Source organism: Plutella xylostella, chromosome Z (assembly GCF_932276165.1).
Source record: "Plutella xylostella chromosome Z, ilPluXylo3.1, whole genome shotgun sequence".
Classification (NCBI taxonomy): domain Eukaryota; kingdom Metazoa; phylum Arthropoda; class Insecta; order Lepidoptera; family Plutellidae; genus Plutella; species Plutella xylostella.
The window spans coordinates 13,502,728-13,519,635 of record NC_064012.1 but is presented as its reverse complement, the minus strand read 5'-3'; the positions used below and the strand labels follow the sequence as shown (position 1 = coordinate 13,519,635).

Below are 16,908 nucleotides of genomic sequence, written 5' to 3'. Positions count from 1 at the left end.
AAAAACGGTAAAGGAACCTGAAAATAGTAAGCCAAATACGGTGGGGTAACTCAGGAATAACTCAAGAATTCAGTCTAAACCACTTTTGCACTAGGACCACTTTTACAACATTCTGTATAAGGGATATGCATGAATACATAGTTAGGTATTTGCAAAACAGTTTATAATCAAATAAATCAAAATAAATATAGGTACCTAATTTATTTGCGCATCGATAGACCGTAGGTAGATAAGTAGGTACACTGTTTGTTCGCACGAGATAATGTCAGTCAGATAGTCAATGATACTGCACTTTTAGCTCACTATCTAACTCTGAACAAGCAAGGCAATAATCTGATAATGCAATAGCCTTATGTCATGTGGTTTGGCCGTGTGCATTAGATTTTTGGCGCTATTTGGTTTGATTTCGAATAGTATCCTTTTCCCTTTCTCCCATACCTAATCTGCATATTCCCATCCTACTCCTCTGCACGCCCGTTTGCACGAGGCGTCTGTAGCCCGGCTCAACCAATGAGCGCGCTGGATTGGCCACCCCTGCGCCCGCGCACACCACCGCGAACCACGGGCACAAGAGTCCACGTGCCGTGCCGTGCGGCCGACTGCGGCCAGTTGTTCTTTTGACCTCCCATCCGCCGCGTGTGTCGCGCTGAAGAGAAGAATTGTGATCGTGAACCCCCACTGAAGCCTCTGCAGGAGTTGAACTGAACGCCCACTACCCACGTGCCTGTAAGTCCCACCCATCCCCTATTTGTAATCTAGCCTCAGGCTCCGGGAATCTTTGCACGCGCCGCCACCTGTCCCCCTTGTAGGCCTTTTTTTAAATAATTAGATACAGTCCACTTAGTAACCAGCCCTAGATTGATATATTAGACAGCACACCAACCATATTTTTGGTCCATACGACCCGGATAACCGCTATATTTTTCGCATTTTTGCAAAGTCAAAATGGCGCCCCCGCCCCAACCGCTAGAATCTGCTATCGCAACCGCGGCAGACGCCGACAAAATGGCCGACGCCCAACGCAAATTAGTGCTTTACGAAAATAAAGCTTCGCAATATTACGCTAGAATGCAACATTTGTATGATACGCTACCTAACGAATCCGCTTCAGAATTTGAGTGCAACAAAGAACAAATTCCTCGCTAGTTGTGTAACAATTGATAGCTTACGCGCAGAATTCATATCCGCCATTCATAGAAAAAATGAAATCGAGTCTGTAATCAAACCGAATTTCGAACCAAATTTCCAAACAATATTTGCCTTCGATGACCTTTTCAATGCCGTAAAATTCACACAGTCGCATCTCACCATTCTCACCGCCCCGCCACGCCACCGCAACAGCGACCAGCTGACTTTAAAACGTTAGAACGTGAAATACCTACGAATCAAAAGTCTCATGTAAAATTACCGCGTTTAGAACTAGCTAGTTTCGATGGTGATATTCAAACTTGGCCTATCTATTACGAAAACTTCTGCAATATGATTCACGATAACAAAGAACTTACGAACACAGAAAAAATGCAATATTTGGTGGGAAGATTAAAGGGAAACGCGCTAAACCTTTGTATCTATCATACCTACTGGGGATAATTATAAAGTGCTTTGGTCCATGATTTGTAACAAGTACAATGACCCCCGCGCTCTCGCAGTTTCATACCTACCTAGATCAAATATTGAAAATGCCTAGCGCTTCGACCGCAACGCCATCCGCCCTTGAGAAGTTTGTTGATAAATTCTCTAGCAATGTTTCCGCGCTTAAACAACTAGACATCGATAACTTAGCAGAGTTCATGTTGATGCATTTAGGTCTTAAATGTTTGGATTTAGAAACAGTAAAGTCATTTGAAATGTACATGCGAGACAAAGAACCATTCCCTGACATTTCGGATTTGATAGACATTGTTCGTGATCAGTATCGTATCCTAACCCTCGGTTTCGCAACTGAGTATTTGAGGTTGAGTCGTTCTCATAGCCTACTTAAGTTCATACTTATTAAATTTCTGTTTCTGAATTGAGATTTCTTATGATTGAGTTTGGTTTGAGCAACAGATCTTGAGAAATCTCAAATTTGACTGTTGGCATGCTTAACTTCATGCTTAGCGACAAAAATGCGTTTCACAACGCGTTTGACAGCGCTCAAACCGTACTTGCTCAAAGTTGAGTCTGTCAAATTTAAGTAACCAATTTCGGCTACTTAAACCTTAATCAAATATTTTTACTCGTGATTATTGTGAAATATCAAGTATTATACATGAGTTTTGTTTGCTGTACAATGTCCAGTGAAGATAGGGTAAACATTGGTGAAATTGGCCACCCCCAATAACTGGCCACACAGCTTTTTATTCGCCTAAAATAAGAAACACGATGACAGCACGCCATCTGTTACAGCTTGACACTAACCATTAGTAAGTTGTCGTTCATTTTAGTTCACACTCATTCCGCTTGAAGGATTGGTCTTCAAAATACCCGCAATTTTCTGACAGTCGGCGACAGTGCATCTGATAAAATGGTTGTGCGCTAAGAAAACGTTAAGCGAAGACATTATTTCGAGAGGCGATATTTTTTGTCCCCAGCTTCTGTGAGTGACTTTAAATAGTGACAACGATAGATTTTGAGCTAAGCAATCATAATTTGTACTGATTTAATCCTTAATTTGATTTTTTATTGCATTTTTCGACTTGGCCAGTTACTGGTTCCAGTTTTATAGTATTTTTAGTAACTGGCCCCCCTATGCCAGTTACCCCAATTTGCTACTTGCAAGTAAATTAACTTAAAATACAGCTTATTACCTTGGTTTTAAATAGCATTTTCTATGGTATAAATTTTGTAAAAATCGTTCAATATTTAGTAGTAACTGGCATAGGTATTCTAGTGGCCAGTTACTACATGGCCAGTTACTGAGAACTATTTTATGTTTCAGGATATATGCTAAAATCTCTTCAAGATAATGGTGGCCCAGCCCACAAACAGTCCGTAGTGGTTAGCAGCGATTCGAATCGGCTCTGTTGTTCTCTTTGGAAGCTGGTGTTGCCATGCCAACTTCAATTTGGTGCAGCGTGGGACGAAGGGCCTGCTTCATCAGTCGTCTTCTCTCCAGAAGTTGATATTAAGAGTGCCTCCAAGAAGTCGGTGATCACTCCCAGTTTAAAATCTATTGATCACTGAGGCATCTCTGAATATGTGCCGCTTGTCAGTCATAATTAAGTCGATTTCATTTTTCGTCCTACACCATCGGGGCTTGACCATGTTCACTTCCTCCGGGGATGTTTGTCATAGAAAGAATTCATCAAGTATAGCCCATTCTGGTCTGTCTCATTCGAGGAAGTCAACAAGAATTTGTCCTCTCCGATTTCTGCTACTAAAACCATGGGGTCCTACCCTCAATTCTTTGCATTCTTGTACTCCCACTTTGGCGTTGAAGTCCCCCATCACAATGGTGTATTGGGTCTTAGCAGTACACTTGATAGCCCTAGAGATATCTTCGTAACTATACTGCTTCGACTTCCGTGTCAGAGTGTGTCGAGGTTGGTGCATATACCTGTACGACCTTCAAGGAATCCCTCTCGGTTAGTTTAAGTACAAGGTACGCTACCAGATTCGACACACTACTGATCTCCACTACGTTGCTGACAAGGGTCTTGTTGACAAGAAATCCTACGCCACCTTGGGACAGTTGGTTACCCTCCCGATGGTAGAGCATGTGGTCAGACTTCAGGGTTATCGTGTCCCTCTCTAAGGATTTCCGATAGCCCTATTCTATTCTATTCTGTGTGGGGGTGTCAGTGCCTGCACCTGGCTCCCTCGAATGGAACCTTTGTGCATATCCCCAAGGTCTAAACTGCCTTTCTAAGCTTGGACCATTTCCCACCATGCTGGCATTTCACTGCAGGTTGGTGGGATCACATATCTAGATGTGCAAAATCTAGACATGCAGGTTTCCTCACGATGTTTTCCTTCACCGTAAGAGTGATGGTATACATTGTACTTAAGTCAAAAGAACTAATTGGTACATGTCAGCACCGGGATTCGAACCCGCATCTCTGGCGTGAGAAGCGGTCGCTTACCCGACTGAGCTACCATCGCTCTCCGATAGCTTTAAGATGTCCTTATTTTTTTGCCCAGCTCTACCTCGTGTTACACCATATTCTCGTCCTCTCTCAGTGTCCGTGCGTTGTATGTAGCAAGTTGTATTTTATACTATCTTAAAATTAGTTCAAGAAGAAGCTAAGATTTAAGGATTTGACTTAATATAAACTTGAAATAATTCAATTTGATTGTTAATAAAGATTTGCGATGATTTAAAGATAAGAAACTTATTTTTGTCATAATAATATGTGAATTGTGACGTTGTTACACTAATTACATTGAAAGGGTATTGAATTGTAGAAGTTTTTTTGTTTTTATATTAAATTTTGTTAGAAAATCCTTCCTTCATTGGAAGGAAACCCGTGCCCCGGCAGGTGGGGACGTAATGATGACGATGAACTGTTTATTTGTTAAGAAATATAAGGTATTTCTCATTATTAAGTGTTAACACATATACTACGTCATAACACATTAATTATAATAGGTTTTTTATAATGTTTGCAGTAGTTATAAGGTTAAAACTTGTCATTTTAGTTAATTATATTAGGTGGCCAGTTACTGCAAAATAAGGGTGCCAGTTACTAAAATTGGTGGCCAGTTACTACACAAAAGTGATAGTTTTCATTTAAATAAAGATATTTAAATAAATAGTTCTTATTGATTATTAAATTGATCATAAAAACAATCAACAGGATCTAGTGAATCATTAGATATATAAATCACCTAAATCAGATCATGCATTTAGACGGAGCACACACGTAAAGTGGCCAAGGTGCTTAAGTGGCCAGTTACTACCCCTTTTCCCCTACTTCGTTAATCTAATCTTATAACACCATTCATAAATGCAGCCATACCGTCACAAGAAGCATTTAATAGAGCCCAGAACCCAACAAGAAACACCATTGAGTGATGCTTTGTGGTGCTAAAGAGAAGATTTCCATATCTACATTATGGAATGCAACTCAAATTGCAGAGGGTTTACAAGGTCATTATGAGATGTTGCGCAACATGGCTCTAGAACTAGACGATTATACTTGTGGTTCTGGACAATGAAATAGAAGAGGAACCATATGCTGTGCAGCCTTTGCCTCCAGAACTGCAAAGTTTTGAAAACAAGAAGAATATGCTGTAAGAACCATGTAAGAACAGCACTGGTGGAGACATATTAAATATTTATGAATGTAAGGACTTATATTAGATTTCATGGCTATAAATAAAAATATTTGTTTAAACTTTTATATTCTTTAATTAATAATATTTTTTATCAGGAAACAACAAAAATCACTTTTGTGGGTTTGATATGTTGTTGTTGTTGTTGTTCTAAGGTACCCTGGTGGTACAGAGGGTCTTCACGAGAGTGCGCCACGCCGTCCGGTCCTCAGCAACCGCTCTGGCCTCCGTCCAGCTCAGGCCTTACGCTCGCAGCTCGCCGTCGACTGTACGCCGCCATGTGTGCACGAGGCGACCGCGTCTGCGATGGTGCGTCCCTTCTGATAGTGTGGCCGATCAATCTCCAATTCGCCATGCGACTTCTTACTCGATATGTAGTTGGTTCATCGATCCCTTGGTCACAATCAAACAGCAGAAGCGACTTGACCACGGAGTTGAAGAGGGGTTTTTACGCAACGCTTGAGCATGTTGGAGTCCCACACAGATCCGAGTTGAGGGAAGACAGTTTTCGTTATTTATTTCAGCATTCACACGGGGCTACCAAGTCAGCGCTCTACTTGGTTGCTCACTGGGTCCAGTCACTGAACTAACTAATTATTATCTTCCTTTCCATTTTAATATTTGGTTAGAATCCTTTAATTTAATGGATAACTATAGTAAAATACACAAGATTATATTTGGTTTTGAAGATGAATATTTATGAAATGACAATAGATTTGATTGATTGACAATGAAATGACAATGACATTTCGAATTTCACAGATTGGATTTTGAAATGCGTTCCGTTGTCTATCCTGGTGATTCGAAATTAAAAGAAATATCTGAATTTATAACATTATGGCCTAATATCACCTAATAGGTATATTATAAATAGATAATTCTTTTAATAATTTCACGTGTTTGAAATTAAATTCGTCAATATTTTTAACAAAAATCCTATACAATAGTTTTATCGATTAAAACCGGTTTTTTGTACATATAATGAAACGTAAAGTCGTGCTTAGAGGCACCTTGATTAAATACTTAGCTAAGTACGGTTTGATAAAAACTATGTTCGACTTGTGCAACGTAGAAAACCTAAGTATCTACTCAACCATTGAGCAAATCTCTACTGAGATTTTCTTGAATACTTTATTCTGAAACCGGGTGTAAACCGCGCCAATCTAGGCAACAGCTGTGAGAAAAACTCGCACACTAATTCATCTAAGAAACCGCCCCAGTTTGAACGTTCAGCCGCATCATCGTCGCAAAATAAACCTTATTCGCATTACAGAACATTCGTGAACGTTCAAAACACCGCTAACAACGCTAACTCCGCACAACATTGTCCGCTTTGCAATGAAGATAGTCATCAGCTGTATCACTGTCCTAGGTTTACTAACATGCCGCCGATTGATAGGTATTAAATTCGCGAAAAATAACGCTTTGTGTTTTAACTGCCTTAGCAACCGCCATACCTCTCGAGGATGCAAGTCGACACACACGACACGTGCTTATTCTGCAGTCGCATGCACAAGTCGCTGCTTCATTACAGTGAGAATACGCATGGTCAACGACCTCCACAGCCGCCCGCTAGTACTAATGTTAAATCGTATTTTGGTGGTGTTCACGCGCAAACACCCCCCGCACCCGCTAATGTTTTGCCCCCCGCTGGGCCCGCTACCGCATTTGTTGAATCCGCTAGTTTAGGTATTTTACCTACGCCGCACGCGCACGTCGCTACCGCTAATGTACCTACTTCCCGCCACTGGTGGGATAGTTCCCGCTCAAACTACTAATAGTAGTACCGCTACCGCCAATACCCGCAACATTTCGTTATGTGTTACTAACGAGTCGTTAGATAACCCACCCGCACTTAATAGCCAACCCGCTAGACCGACCACGGTGTTGCTAGGTACAGCCGTGTGTCTCGCCCATGGTCCGAATTCGACGGAACACTCGCTAGTCCGCGTCCTAGTTGATTCGGGTTCCATGAGGGATATTATAACTCGTGAATGTTGTTCGCGTTCGTAATTGCCGCTATACCTACTCAGCGCAAAATGTACAGGTCACAGTTCTTGGTGACGTAGTAAATAAACCGCTTGGAGTCACTAACTTGAACTTGATTTCACGCCTAAATAGTGAGGTGAATTTCTCAATTCAACCTTATGTAGTAGATCACATTACAAGTGAATTGCCCGCTTCCCGCGTTGATGTTGCTTCTCTGTCAATATGTCATACCTACAGAACCTATATGTATAGTGCCACAAACTTATCTGTTCCGGTGACAGCTCAAATAAATCTCTAATATTTCTTAATTCTATAAGATTTTAAGTTTGCTCTTATTGTTATTTCGCTCTTGCGGTGTTAATAAACCCATCTAATGTTTTAAAATATACAATTCATTAGTAAGTAATGAGATATGGATCAATTTAGTTCGCTGTCACCGGAACAGATAAGTTTGTGGCACTATACCTCTCGCCGACGACTGCTACCACGCGCCCGGTGAGATTGACATGATATTAGGGTCAGATGTTTTCGCGCGAATTATACAATCGATGAAGTACTCGCGCTCGCCTAATGAACCCGTTGCGATTGAAACCTTGTTAGGATATATCGTAGTAGATAATGCGCCGACGGTCGAAGTAGGTATACAACCCGACAATGCAAGTAACTTCTTTTGCAGTTTTGAGAATTGTATTTCCCGCTTTTTCGAGGTAGAGGAACTACCTAAACAAGAATATTTAATGCCCGCGGAGAAAGATTGTGAAAACATATTTCAGAAAACTACTACTACTCGCGATGAGACCGGCCGCTATTCTGTCGCTTTACCCTTTAGTGACGACCCCGCAAGTTTAAGTAATTCTAAACATCTCGCTGAACGTCGCTTTTTGTCATTAGAACGTCGCTTGATCGCTAACCCCGCAATTAAATTGGAATATGACAAAATAATAAAAGACTACTTAGACAAAGATTACGAGTACATCACTCCCGTGAATGATGTGATGTGACATATTGCGCTTCATCATGCCTAATCGTAATCAAATTCGCCACAAATAGGTGATAGGTAAGTTAGATACGTGTTTATAGTACTTTATGTAAGTGTCATCATCTTGAGCCCGTAATCGTCCACTGCTTGACTTAGGTCCTTCCCAAGAATCGCCACAACACTCTGTCCTTGGACTCCTTGGCCTTCTACATTTAATTATATTTTTACGCAACGTTTTACTATTTTTTTTACAATTTACCTATCTCAAACAATGTTAAATATTAAACTTTTTTGAGTAAAATTGTTGAAAGTAAATTTAAATATTTTATCAAAACAGTATTAATTCATAAATCACTATTTTAAAAAGAATATGAAAGAAAAACAAATACCAACATCATTATGCCTAGATAGGCTACTTACACTTATATTGTGGTCTTTATCGTCTCTAAGATTGCTCCGATGTCCGATGTTTATTTGACCCTTATCTAATCTGCCTTTAAGTACATAGATATACGGTACTCAAATTGTTACTAAGTACCTAGTTAGGTATACTTAAGTACTATAGTTTACTAACTATTACCTACATAGTTAAAACTACAAATAATGTGGTCCTTGAATCGGAATAACAATAAACTCATTAGCATTGATTCTTAAAGGAACAAACAGACCTAGTAAACTCGCTGATAATAGCGTATTCTGTATGTAGGTAGGTACTGTCTAAACAATGACGTCACTAAGTAAGTATGTTTGTGGAAAACATCGATTTGCGAATCGCCGGACTAACTCCACTAAGACATCTATAAAGTATGTGTGTAGTGCGGCAATAGAACGGTCTCTGGATTATTGATGGTATGTTACCCCCTTAAAAATAGGGGGATTAAAAGTAGAACGCGTAGGTCAACTGTGTCCACATAGTTCTGGAAAAATTACCCCTTCAAATACAACCCATGACATACTTGCGTGAATCCGTAATTTAATTAAGAATGTTTAATATTTCCGTTTATATAATAAAGTTCCGGTATACCTAAGGACAAAATAAAAAATATACCAATGTACTTAAATAAAAATATACCTATGTACCTATAAATATATATTTTTTTGTAGATATGCATGAGGAAACAATTATACCTACGAGCAATGAAAAACTTCCATCTGCCACCGACGCGACGTTCCATATATCACTGGAACTTTTTCATTGCTCGTAAGTGTATAGAGAACTCACAAGTCTCACAACATACACCTATTGTACCATACTTGTCCAATAACCATGTGACATTCCACTTGCAGGTACAACCTAGGCAAAGACCCCGAGGCTGCCGACACCTTCGACCCCTTCGCGGAAAGGAAACTCGACAACCCCACTTCGTAAGTGTCAATCGTTATATACAAGGATTATCTGTGACTTTCCCGTGGCCGTCACGATTGCAGAGTTGTTTCTCTGTCGGGTCAATTGTAAGATAACAACCGGGACAAAAAAAACACTTTGTTAAGTATATGGATTTTTACAGCAGGGTCTGGCAAATGAAAGCCTAGCTGTTGCAACATGTTGAAGATATCACCATGATGTTAGTTGACGCGTATAATCTGTCTGTTATCACTGAGACGGTGTTGTGTTGTGTTGTACCGTTGTGACATTATTTAGACACAATGTGCCCACCTAAATTTATTACCTAGGTACCGAAACGGTGTTACCAGCCTACCGTTATTGAGCGCCGCACTTTGTCAGTTTCATGTTTCACTAGTCTGACTCTAACAGAAAATGACCCCACTGCCTGGATACCCTCCATACAGGCAGTGGGATATGAAACAAAGACAAAGTGCAGAGCTTAATAACGGTAGGCCATAGCTGGACAAAAACAAAGGAATCATCTTCGTGTCGAGACAAACGCAAGAGCTTCTTCTTCTACCGATCGATATGAAAGAAATTGACAATATATTAGCGTCAGTTGCTGCTGCTCAGCAGGGTGCGCCGAACGTGTAATACCTATATAGGTACCCAATGAACCTCCTTTCATGCACTTCATAAACCTACGCTTAACACAACGAGATAAAGTGGTGGTGGTACTTGGTACTTCGTTTCTAGTAAGCCAGAGTGACCCCTTCTGGCCCGAAACTAACTTTTTTTCGTTCCTAAACTTTTGTTTCCCCACAGCAACATGGACACTCTGACTCACCTGCTGAAGGCGTCTCTGGGCACGGGCATCCTGGCTATGCCGAAGGCCTTCAAGTGTGCGGGGCTCTACTCCGGCATATTCTTCACTATTCTCGTGGCGGTGATCTGCACCCACTGCTCGTATGTTCTCGTGAGTATCCCCTCTTTACTTTCGCAGAGGCTTGATTCAGGGCAACGCGAATGATCTACGCTGGCCGTCGACAAAGACCGGTAAAACTCATTTAGCCCGATCCGCGTCGCACTGAATCAGGCCTACTTAACTTTAGTAACTACCTACCTGAAAAAACTATAATGGGGAGCATGGAAAATGGCCAGAGCGAATTCTCATCATAATTGAATGAATGGAAGTGTATTATGTAGGTACATATTAACATGACTAACTACTCGTTTGTAATTTTGTTTGCTATGCGTCTCATCGGATATTTTTCGTCGACAATGCGATTTTTTTGAATAAATCTTACAGACAGCAAAGATTATGCCTCCAGTCTTGAAGGCCCATATCCAGCAGTGGACGTCTACGGACTAATCATTTGTTTGATTTTGATTTGTGTTTCCGTACATAATTGGACAATTTTTTATGAACTTTGTGCCTTGTGTCCCGTCGCGATGTTGCAAGTGCGAATTTCATTTGTACCAAAGTTATATAGTTTTCTATTTTCAAGCTTTGTGAATTTGCGATTTTGTGTACTTAAACTTTTTTTTATTCGCCTGTGCCATAAATGCAGTAAGCCCTTATCTCGGAATCCCTAAGGGAAAACATTTAAAGACTAAGCGTAACTTTCGGGCATCACCTAGTTTACTCTAAAATTGTTTAGTACGAGTCAATATTATTGTGGAGTTGCTACAAACTAGACAATTAATTATTGATTCCAGAAACTAGGTTAAGTGTTTACTTATACATAATAAATCACCCGATAGTAAGTCGTGAGTACCGACCTATAGGTATACCTACTGTGAGTGATGTACCTGTTGTGCATAAGCCCTCATCTGAAGCTTCCATTAGCACTACGTTGCTGTTGGTAGACATTGTGCAGGGCTTATATTAAGTACTTACCTACTCTAGCTTAAGAAGACGAACAAAGATATTGTAGGTACAGGGCTTATAATAAGTACCTACTCTAGCTTAAGAAGACAAACAATCGAAAGCTAGCGGCTGTTTTGCTATAACAAATAGGTACTTATAAGTTATTTAAGTGTCAATTACTGTAAACTACTATTTTTTTCGTACATTCAAACGAATCAAACTGCGAATCGAAGTGTCAAATTGTAATAGCCGGCGGAACCCATAGACATCCCCATTCCCTACCTACTGATGGTTCCGTGTTCTTGTCATCAGATCAAGTGCGCCCATGTGCTGTACAAGAAGACGAAGAGGACGTCAATGAGCTTCCCCGAGGTGGCTGAGGCAGCGCTGGCCAACGGACCCGAGGGCCTCAAGAAATGGGCTAACGCTTTCAGGTAAACAATTAAAAAAATGAATCTGTAGCTAGTGTTAAAAGTCTGTCATTTAATTGACACATACACAATTACACACCCTGCCTTCCAGAATTATCAACAGCCTTACTAATTCGTTAGTTCCTATGACTAATAACTGTGTCGTTTCCAGGCTGTTCATCCTCATCAGTCTGTTCTTCACCTACTTCGGCACCTGCTCGGTCTACACCGTCATCGTCGCCAAGAACATTCTGCAGGTAAACACTAATATAATTATTACCTAATACCACTGCCGCTCTCCATGGATTCGTTATACAGGGTGTTGCAAAAAGAGTATACTACCCCCTGAGTCAACCCCTTTCGGCTTCGTATACCCTTCTTGCACCAACCTGTATACAACGACGTAGATAAACGTCACTTTGTCGCGATTCGCCATAAGTACAGTGCTGTGATTGTAAGAACGCGTAAGTATTTAATGTAATAACTTTATCGACGTCGATAACAAACCCGTGCCATGGCCACTGTATCACGCTTAATTAATGTTAATGTTTGCTTATTAGGAACCCAACACTAGTCCGTGTTTCCGCAACATTAACAATTTTTTTTGTTCCAGGTGGTAGCTCACCACATGGCAGTGAAGGAAGAAGACCTGGAGATCCGCATCTTCATCATCGCTCTTCTCATCCCTCTGATCGTGATGGCGTGGGTCCGCAACCTCAAGTACCTGGCTCCCGTGTCCATGGTGGCCAACGTCTTCATGGGGATAGGACTCGGCATTACCTTCTACTACTTGGTCGGCACCGGGGAAATGGACTTTAACAAGGTAAGGAATCTTAAGTAGCAGTAGTGGTCAAACTCAGTTTTGCTGTAGCTGCAACGGTTATGAGAGCCTTTCCGCCTCATCTATTACATGTTTTCGATATCTTTAACCTTCGCTCATGCCTTAGATGTACGTTTAGACAAAACAGATCTTTTTGTTCGCAGTGCCGAATGGGCACTACTTATGTTGCCCTACCCCTTTTCCATAACTATAGATACCTTTGAACCCTAACTACAACCATTTCAAACTTCCAGGTGCAAGCCGTCACGTCTCCTATCGAATGGCCGGAGTTCTTTTCTTTAACCATCTTCGCGATGGAAGCCATCGGTGTGGTGATGCCTCTGGAGAACGCCATGAAGACCCCTCGCTCCATGCTGGGCCTGTGCGGGGTGCTCAACAAGGGCATGTCCGGAGTCACGCTGGTCTACATCCTGCTCGGGTTCCTCGGGTACCTGCGTTACGGCGACCATGTTCAGGACTCCATCACGCTCAACTTGGACATCAATGAGATGTAAGTTACATGAATATCAGAATATAGTATGCCTTTAAATGATAACTTCTGTAATGGTAGCACAGGATGCAAAACGCGCACGCCAAGACGTGATATAAGCTTTGAATCGCGTTCACTCACATCGCGGGGCTTGAAGAGCGAGCGCAACCGACCATTTTGACACGCATCTTGCTCCCCGTGCTAGGCTAGCTGGAAGGAGCTTTTACGCGATACCTTACCTATAATGTTACACATCTATGGATAGGTAGATACAAGGGGGTCTACATAGTTGCCTCCCACGGTCTAATGCAACTGGCACATCATAAATACGAGTTTTATTCCATCCCACAGCCCCGCTCAAATAGTGAAGATTGCGATCGCAGTGGCCGTATACTGCACGTACGGACTCCAGTTCTTCGTGTGTGTGGAGATCGCGTGGAACACCATCAAGGACAAGTTCACGAAGCGGCCCAACCTGGCCGACTACATCATGCGGACGCTCATGGTCACCGCCTGTGTGCTCCTCGCCGTCGCCGTCCCCACCATCGGCCCCTTCATGGGCGTCATCGGAGCCTTCTGCTTCTCCATTCTCGGCCTCATCGCCCCCGCCTTCATCGAAATCGTCACCTACTGGAACATCGGCTTCGGACGCTTCAACTTCCTCGTCTGGAAGAATATCCTCGTCACCATCTTTGGGCTGTTCGCTCTGGTCTTCGGCACCAAGGACGCCATCGCCAGCATCATCCAGGTCTACAGCTCCACCAAGGAGTAGGCAGACCCAGGTAGCGGTGTTGTTGTTTAATTTAAGTTGAGTGCTAAGACTTTTGATTTGCGCTTTACGTAGTGTTTGCGTTGAGGCCCCGTTTGTTTAGAATGTGTTGACCGGGACGGCAGCGCCCGGGCCTCTATAACCGTTTCATTGTTTTTTCGGCTGCATTCCTGCCCGGGCGACTGTTGATGCCGTTGAAACTAACAATAGAAATATACAAATGTACAAAATTTCGTTGCTTAGATACTTACCCCCTTATTCATAGAGAAGTTACAGAACGTTTTAACTTTTCTATGAATAAGAGGGTTAATTTGTGCGATTGTTTAGTTAAATATTGATTATATGTATAAGCTCAGTTAATTTTATACTTGAATTATATCTAGATAGCAAAAATGATTGATCCTTAAAAATGAATTTAAAACTACCTACCTATCCAATTATTATGACAGAATTGTTTGTACCTACCCTATAGTTCCAATCGTGTTATGAAGGTAGATACACGTTTTGTAAACCGTAAGTTTTAAATATTCAGATAAATAATTGCTTTTATACTTATTTATACAACAAAAGAATTGCATTTATTGGTAGCACTAAACCATAGGTATTAGGATGTTTGGTACTAAAACGTTGAGAGTTGTGTGGTACTTAGGCATGTTTGAAATTAGCATGCTGACATTATGATGTACTAATGGCCGCCATTTCTTATGAACTGGTGAGTTAACTACGGATAAAAAAACTGGCCCTTAACTTTGGATGACTATACCTAAGTATCATGCAGCTAAGAAAGGCTATGAGTAGGATATTTTAAGGCAGGGTGTTAAGACTATTATGGGTATCCATCCGAAACGGGTTTGTACCTTAAACGTTTTATTATAATATAATTATATACATCATCGTATTTATATTAAATATATATTATTATATACGTTCATATGTCCCACTGATACGGGTGATAAATTCAACGAGAACTATCCATTTATTATAGGTATATGATCGGAAGGTTTTTACAGCTTAACTTATTTTATATATTAACTTAATATTATTGAAATTGCCAATTTTATATTTAATCGTCTTAATTACAATTACATATTTTACACCTTTATTGTCTTGTAATGAAATTATAATAAAAATACATAGATGCATAAAAAATTAACAATGCAAGCGAATTTGAATAAAAACGGGGTGGAATATACATAGGTACATTTTAGCTAGCTGGCTAGCTAGCTGTTTTTCAAAAAATATATGATTCCTTCCTGTGAGATATTTCTTAAATTTTCCCATACTGACTCCGACTCAAATGGGCCACCCTGTAGAACTAGAAATCTACCTACTTGTGATAATTGTACCGTTAATATATCATTGATTGTGGCCTTAAATCAGAATCTACAACATTTTTGAGAAATTCATACTTATATATAATATATACAATACAGTACTTATATTACGTATATGTATAAATATTATACACAGGGTGTGGCTTGATCAAGGGATAACGGCGTTACTTAACCCCTCAAACGTCACAAATTAAGAAATGTCTATAGCTATAGATAATGAAGTTTGAGGGATTAAATGGTCATTTTGAATCATTCACTTGGGGCACAATGTACAGTCACAGATAAATATCCTATTGTAACACTGCCTTCTGTCTGCCACACATTTATGTAGATAATTATAAAATATATTATATTTAAACTGGATTTACCTAGGTTAAAATAACAATCTACCTACCTAAATATTATTTGTGCATTTCTGGGAAGCATAGAAAAGACGTAGCATTGAACAGTAGGCACTTCATGTTCTAAGTACATAAATATGATAGTTTTACCTTAATTTACCATCATGATCATCGATTTGGCTCAAAATGCTTTGGATTTCGATTGATAAGTACCTACTAAAATTTAAAGCTTTATGTAACGTTGTTTAAGCAGTTTAAGGTAGGTATACATAAAAAAAAATATTTTATTTTATGTTTACCTAGGTATGTTTTATAGTCCCATTTTTGTTGTAATTGTAAAGTATTTCCTACTACGGTACTTGCTTACATATATTATATTCCTCTATCTATCTGTGTTTTTGTGATTTAGCCAAAGCACTGAAATCGTTTATACCTACATACAGAGTGGAGTTTATCAGTGAGGCAGGTACCTAGTTACAGGTCGTTGAATTACTTCTGCATCGATTACATTGACATTCAACTGCATCACTGACAAATTCCATTGTGTAGAGTGCATAAGTTAGTAACTTTGTGATGGTGTTAATTTAAGGTTTTTTAAGGAACAAACTGAAAACATTTTATTCCACTGAAGCCAAGTTCCTATTGCCCCAATGTTTGGGTATTGGTGAGCCGTAAAAATGTGGTGCAATAACTCAATGTCATTGTTATTTCATAATACGATTATTTTTACCTATTCAGAGACGCAATATAAGTAATAAGTATATCTAATATTTGCTACCGCAGTCGGAATAGATAAAATTACAGAGTGGTAAGTATACCCGCTGCCATAGTTCCTACCTACCCACGATACAGGGGTGAGTCTTTGTTATATCTATGTAAAAAAGGCACGAAAAAAGGGGGTTATCGGCAAATATCTCATAAGTTAGAAACTACTCTAAAGTTATAATTTATAATTGAACCGGATATTCAAAAAATCCTAGAACAAAGTTGATCAGAATTTCAAGTAAATTTTCGGATGTGTAGGTATTTAGTAAAGACTCATCGTACCTGTATCACCCGGCTTCGAAAACAGCGTGTGTCTGAATAGGCTTTTGTTACGGTAAGAGTTTATAATTAAGTTAATTCTAGAGGTAAAACACCTACTTTACCAGTAACCTGTCTAAGGGGTGGGCCATTTTACCTTCATTTTTATAATATGTTTTAGTACGCAGGCTGGAATTTTATCAGTGAGATCTTCATTATGGAACCAACTGTGTATGAACGTAATCGATATCTTCAGTAAAGAACGGTTGATTTTTCAATATTTCAGAGTAGGGGTTCCAT

General features: G+C 40.1%; 1 protein-coding gene across 1 annotated transcript in view; it reads left to right on the top strand.

The window, feature by feature from the left end:
• The window catches only part of LOC105388268 (proton-coupled amino acid transporter-like protein pathetic), a 37,847-nt gene extending 23,690 nt beyond the window's left edge, over window positions 1–14,157 (top strand). Inside the window, exons 4-10 of the mRNA XM_048632693.1 lie at window positions 9,512–9,589; window positions 10,377–10,527; window positions 11,734–11,855; window positions 12,004–12,088; window positions 12,445–12,654; window positions 12,906–13,162; window positions 13,493–14,157. Coding sequence (XP_048488650.1) covers window positions 9,512–9,589; window positions 10,377–10,527; window positions 11,734–11,855; window positions 12,004–12,088; window positions 12,445–12,654; window positions 12,906–13,162; window positions 13,493–13,913 — 1,324 coding nt within the window. The 3' untranslated portion in view covers window positions 13,914–14,157. The remainder of the gene's footprint in view (window positions 1–9,511; window positions 9,590–10,376; window positions 10,528–11,733; window positions 11,856–12,003; window positions 12,089–12,444; window positions 12,655–12,905; window positions 13,163–13,492) is intronic.
• The last annotated feature ends 2,751 nt before the right edge of the window (window positions 14,158–16,908 follow it).